At 29.2% G+C, this 6,457-nt stretch overlaps 1 protein-coding gene across 1 annotated transcript in view; it reads right to left on the bottom strand.

Moving 5' to 3' along the window:
• Window positions 1–3,581: 3,581 nt before the first annotated feature.
• LOC136776048 (probable G-protein coupled receptor Mth-like 6) overlaps window positions 3,582–6,457 on the bottom strand; it is a 43,851-nt gene continuing 40,975 nt past the window's right edge. Inside the window, exons 2-3 of the mRNA XM_066731371.1 lie at window positions 3,755–3,938; window positions 3,582–3,684 (exon numbers count right to left, since the gene is read on the bottom strand). Of these exons, the coding sequence (XP_066587468.1) occupies window positions 3,919–3,938 (20 nt within the window). The 3' untranslated portion in view covers window positions 3,582–3,684; window positions 3,755–3,918. The remainder of the gene's footprint in view (window positions 3,685–3,754; window positions 3,939–6,457) is intronic.

Below are 6,457 nucleotides of genomic sequence, written 5' to 3'. Positions count from 1 at the left end.
TCAATATTTCACATGTAATAGAGCATACAGTGTGTAACTTCAAGAAACTGAAAGCAGTATACCTAAAAAATATAGGCTTCTATTGCATTACCTGGTATATATTTTCCATTTTATATTAATCAAAAGAATATACCTATAAATGGCAATAGCTTGCCAGAGAAAGAGCCATAATGCAAAGTTGATAGTGAGAATGACACCTAAGAAAAAGGTGGATAGGGGTAAAATTAGAAGCAAATTTTGAAAGCGAAATGCTCTAAGTTGATTTTGGATATAAAATGTTGGAATTATAATTCAAACAGTCATTGAATACTATGTTAAAACCCTTAAAATATGTAATTATGATAAGAATTCATTATTGTAATATTTTGTATTTTATTTAATAGACTAATAAATTAATATTTTGAATTGAAGCTTTATATTATGAAGCGATGAGAACATTGCAAAATGTTTTGTTAGATTGAATTAGTTAAAATAATTGTTTAGTTTTAATCCCTATATTCTTACAAAACGTTATAAGATCCCACAAAAAACAAGCTTCGCTTATAAATAAAGGACGGCAAGTACATAAGTCGTATCTAGCATGATTAATATATAGTAATATAAAATATTTTAATTAAAAAAAATAATGAAATCCAAGTGTTAGGCAAGTCAAAATTTTTACCATGGCGAAAATTGAAATTTGGAAAAAAGTAAATAGTAATACAAAAATTACTTGCCGGGCCCGTAATATTCATGTGTAAGTCGCTATCTTGCAATATAAGCGTTGCTTCTCGTAAGTTAAAAATGTGGCTATTTAATACGATTGCATACAACGGGCCCGGCATTTAATTTTTGTATTACTATTTACTTTTTTCCAAATTTCAATTTTCGCCATGGTAATTAAATTTAGACTTGCCTAACATTTGGATTTCATTATTTTTTTAATTAAAATATTTTATATTACTATATAATAATCATGCTAGATACGACTTATGTACTTGCCGTCCTTTTTTTACAAGCGAAGCTTGTTTTTTGTGGGTTATACTATTCTGCTCCCTTACTGTGGATTTATAAGGTAATCTGTGTCTTTTTACCCCCTGGGATAGGGATATTTCCGCAGACTTGATGCATATATAATACATCAGACTACTGACTAAAATTTTGGCTACTGTAATCGTTTTTCGTACCTGCAGCATCAATAATATACATAATCGATGGCAAGGATATCATTATATAAGCAAATAGAAATATCGATCTCAACTTCCATTAATTTGCCACTTTAAATAATTTCTAATACCAAAGCCACACATTCTAATTAAACCTATATAGTCTTACTATTTTGTATATAATTACCAAAGCAACGAGTAAAATATTTATGACGTCTTTATTCTCCATAAATCAGTTTCGCTACTTCAAAAACATTATCGAGAAAACCTGATTTATATTCACAAAAGTACAAATTATACAAAACTTGACCTATTTGCCATTAATATCATAATGTGGGCTCAATCTGGCCACGGCCGATTGCAGAAAAATTCAGATGTTCGGAGATTATAACGGAACTTAATAATTTACTATATTATTTTTATGACTTTCACGCATTATTTAAAGCAACAAAGTAAATCGTTTTTATTTTAAATCCTAGAGTGGGTAGGCCCTTACTATATCAAGAGATCATTTTATTCCACTCTCGCCTACTTTATTCCTAAAAAATATTTAATACAATGATCTGTTGTTAAAATGCTAACTTGTAAATAAATATTTTTCTAAGTTTCGTTTTACTTTCTTCTTATGTTTTTACCACTTATGAAATTTATTTTACTCTTAATTTGTATTATTAACAATTTCTACTTATTTATTTACTATATTTTATTATAAGAATTTATTCCATTTTTATAGCAATTAATTTCTTATATTGATTGCTATAAACTGTTGCTTGAATAAAGTAGTAATTGTAATATCTTTATATTAGAAACGTTTATTTCTCAACAAAGCTTTCTTGATTCGTATTTCAGTTTTGAATTCTATAAATGTGTATTGTTTCTTTAATTAAAGGTGGAACCATTATTGATTTTGTTTGGACAGATTAAAGAAATGTTTGACGTACTTTTTCCCAAGATTGCAGCTCAATCCTTATACTTTTTCTATGATAATTTTACAAAACCCACGTCGTAATATCTCATATACATTTTGTTTGATACCTAAATTAGATTTTTATTGACTTTTTCTCAATGCTTAAATATACTATAAGGAATAATGCAAAACACTCAACGTTTATAAAATACAGAGACATTTTTTATTAAAAGTAAACAAGAAGTATAAAAAAGAAACTAAAAATAAACTTACCTCTAAATAAGTTAATATTTTGTTGGTCACATTATTATTCATTATTTTTAACTCTTAACTCAACGTCATTTTTCTCAGTTAATTTTTAGAGTTGTTGACATTATTTTCATTTTCTTCGTGGTCTTCTGATTTATCCATGAATGAAAAATTTCATTCTTTTCTAAATTTGTTCCCTTCACACAATAGCAAGAAATTTAATATACAAGAGTTCATTTTTATGCCAATAAAAATAGCTGCAATTAGTATATTGGAATAACATCATAGTATCCTTAAATAATTATTTCGTTAAATGAAGGTGCAGTTTTAAACCTATTATGTATACGCTAACTACAGGAATTATATTACTTACGCGATTTTCTCAATCTAACATATACATTTCAGTATACAAGGGCTTTAGTTAATAGTTGCCACGAATTATTAGGCACTTCTAATACTTTAGAAAAAAACTATTCAAATAAAACTTTTTGACTTTGGGAAGGATATAAAATGGTGATATTAGCTTGGCCTTAAAACGTTATTTGACAGCTACATGAAGGTCAACTTAAGTATTTGAAATAGAACATTCCATATATTATTACATATTTTTGCAACTGACCTCAAGACCTCTTCAAAATTCTTTTGTCGCATTTCCATTTTATACAGTCGTTGACGAGATACTTTGTTTTGAAACTGCATACAGTAAAGGGTTTAACTAAAATAGTGTACGTAAACGCCATACATACAGACTCATAGTCGCTCACTTACATATATTTTCAATTTGATGTATCTCGTAAACAGCAGGATGAAATGAGAAAATAATAAGACAGTTTTTGAAAGTACTTGAAGTTAGCTAGAAAATTATAAAATAATATATAGGGTTTTTCCCATTCACACACACACACACACACACACACACACCCACAATCTAAGATAACTTTCATGTAGTCGTTAAATGACGTTTGAAGCTCAAATTAATATCACCACTTTATGTCCCCTTCGATGTCCAACAACTTTACTCGTAAATATTATGTTCTTATAGTATCGGACGTACCTGAAAAATGATGGCAACCTTTATGCTGTTGGACACCTTGTATATGTGACGCCTTCTGATGACTTTGTCGTACAAGATGCTGTCAAAGCAAAATTGCTTGCGCGGCAATATGTAATGCTGATTCATTAAATGCGTTAATCATTTCAGTTGAGTATTCAATTATCTGCAGTTTGTTTAAAACTAGTTTATAAAGTAAGAAATAATGGTCTTCAGGCTTCACTGTGTTAAATATTGAAAGATACACAAGTGAATAAAATTGTCAGTTATATTTCCCAATCTTTAATCAGACGCACACATACACACACACATTCCCCATACCAAATTCAGCTCTATTAAAAAAAAAAAAAAAAAAAATTACTCATAGTAAGAATGTAAAATGGAATAGATATATTTTCAAACCTTAGCAGAAAATCCTGGGGCTTCGAAAGCCTCATATCCGATATAGTCATCTAAATCTTCAGCTCCTTTCATGGATTATTTAGCACTATTTTCTTGCAGTTTAGCAGTGTCTTCAATAATTAGCTATTGGTGAAGGTAACGTAAGTTGTAGCTTCTTGACACCATCAAACCCAGTTTTGCGTAACTACAAAAAATTATGAAAGTAAAGTCTAAGAAGCTTAATCTTAATGATTTGATACAAGTTATAATTAATTTCTGTGATTGAAATAAGAATTATTAGGACATCCTGTTTATGAAGTACAGGAATTGCTATAGATAATATAGTGTTAGTTATTGCTTCAAAAAGGAATTCAAATTAAGTGCAAAAAGTAATTTCATTTACCTAATAAGGACGTTAGATATAATGGCTGTAAGCTGGTATAATATTGTATTACACATTATAAACTAAAAATTTCAATAATAACTCCTTGTCGGCATAGCATCTCATAGCAATCTCAGTAACATTTAACATTTTCATATATTATATCATATTCATATAAATAATAGCAAAATTGACGCAGAACTAAATGAAAAAGGTCAACTTTTAGTCAATTCTTAATCAAGCGTACTGTTACGGATCTCTTGACAGTCTGTAAGATGTTTCTGCACTGCAAATCTAGGGACCTTATACTTTGCCATAGAAGAAAAGGACAAAGTCGAAAATTGTAGCAGACATCACATACAGAAAAAATGGTAAAAGGGTACATCTCCTAGTACTTATTTAGCAATTACTTAGTGTTAGTTTGAATATATATTGTATTTCCTTCAAACGTATTCATTTAACTTCCCGAATTTACTTATTGTAGCATATGTGCAAAATTTGTGCAAATTAAATTTGCCGATACCCGGGAAGGATTGCGACCGCTAGAGACTGTGCTACAACACTCACGTGACCGGTGGATATGGCCGGTTGTAGTTTAGCTAGTCTATAAACTTGGCCATTCAACTGTCGCTCTGTGGTTTCAATATTCGACAAAAACACTGATTTTTAAAGGGCTCTACTTGCGAATATCAGTGCTACAATTCGTTAAGGTGAATTCTTCACTATACGCATGTAAGATCAACGGCATCTCACGGACCAGCAACGCAATGTCCAAATATGATATAGTACATTTGTATAGGCAATTAGACTGGATCTATACTATAGGGCATCCGACTAGGATGGCACAGCACTGTACACTAGTTGAACACATGTCTAAACATATTTCCTATACTCCTTCAACTAACGTGTCGTGCTATGCCGTGTTGGTCCGGCGTTGTATAATATAAATCGAGCTTTGTTCTCACAGTCCGGCTTCGTTACCCGCGTAAAAAAAAAGTTTCCTAAATAGGGTGAGATATACATTTAAAAGCGTTTAAAAAAAGACACGGAGGCGTCTTGATAAAGCTAGAATCCAAGCTGTCTTCCTGATGACATCCGGAATACTTTTTTTTAAATATATTTATGTGAGACTATAATTTATATATTAAATTAAAATATTTGCCTTGCGCTACATTATTTTTAGTCAATTAATTAAAACTACAATTTTTTCACGTTATAATTATAATATTTAAATAAATTAATAATCATTAATTGTTACTCAATATAATTTATTTTTCAAAATATACATTTAGTTTGTTAAATTTGGAGTATGCTAAACAATTAATAAAAATATAAATATGATTAAATATAAACTCCCAAAAAACACCGAGAGCTAAACGAGTTTAATATTAGTCTTCAGTCATCCCCCCTTTGTTGAGTTTCAAAGTGCAAAGCAACATAAATTTACAACACGTGTAAATTTGTTTCGCTTCAATTATAATGATGCATTTTTCCTAACATACCCTGAAAGAAAATTGATTTATGGAGATTAAGAAGCCCTTATTCTCTCTCGTATAAAAAATATTAAGAAGATAAAATATTTACAATCGATGGCATCCAAAATTTCTTTGGGTATCTCTTCCTTCTCTCCATTTCCACTTGTTGAATAGTTTTTCAGTTTTTCAGGTTCAATAATTATTTTTAGCAATAGCCTGATCATCTCGTTAGGGTTATTATCCAATAACTTAAATATGCAAAATCCGCCGATCTTATATATATATATCCTAGATTCCGGTTTTATATCATTCCATAAATTTTTATGAATTTTCATTAATTTATATTAAAAAATTCTTTTAGCTCAATTATGATTATTAAATAAAATAAAAATTAATTAAAAAACAAATATCTTAAAAGAGAATTTTTATTATAAATATCGTGTTACAAATTAATACTGAAAATATGCAGCAGCAAAGGACTAAAGTGAGTTAATAAAATATTTTTACAGTAGAAAAAAAAGATATACCTTATCGGGACTAATTCTTTCGCTTTCAGATACTATTTTTGATAAAATATCAACTCCATTTATAAGGTGGGAAATAAAAATTAACGATTAGAACAAATAGTAATTTTAATTTTCCAAATTGAATTTGAAGTAATTTAAGAGCTATTGGAATTTTATATAAAATTATATTTTATTCAGCTCGATCTGCAGCATTATATTTTAAATGATGTATATTTTGAGGCGATTGAACGCTTTAAAAAAAAAAACATACGTATCATACAAATATACAGAATAAGGCGTTTAAACGTGAAATCTTACGGCATATGGATTGATAAGTCGTGTGCGCAATGCAAAACTAAGA

This window comes from Prorops nasuta, unplaced genomic scaffold (genome assembly GCF_024137725.1).
Source record: "Prorops nasuta isolate Cenicafe-Biocafe unplaced genomic scaffold, Cenicafe_Pnas_1.2 PNAS00009, whole genome shotgun sequence".
NCBI classification, from domain to species: domain Eukaryota; kingdom Metazoa; phylum Arthropoda; class Insecta; order Hymenoptera; family Bethylidae; genus Prorops; species Prorops nasuta.
Note: the sequence above shows the minus strand (reverse complement) of the source record. Positions and strands in the feature narration are given on the sequence as shown.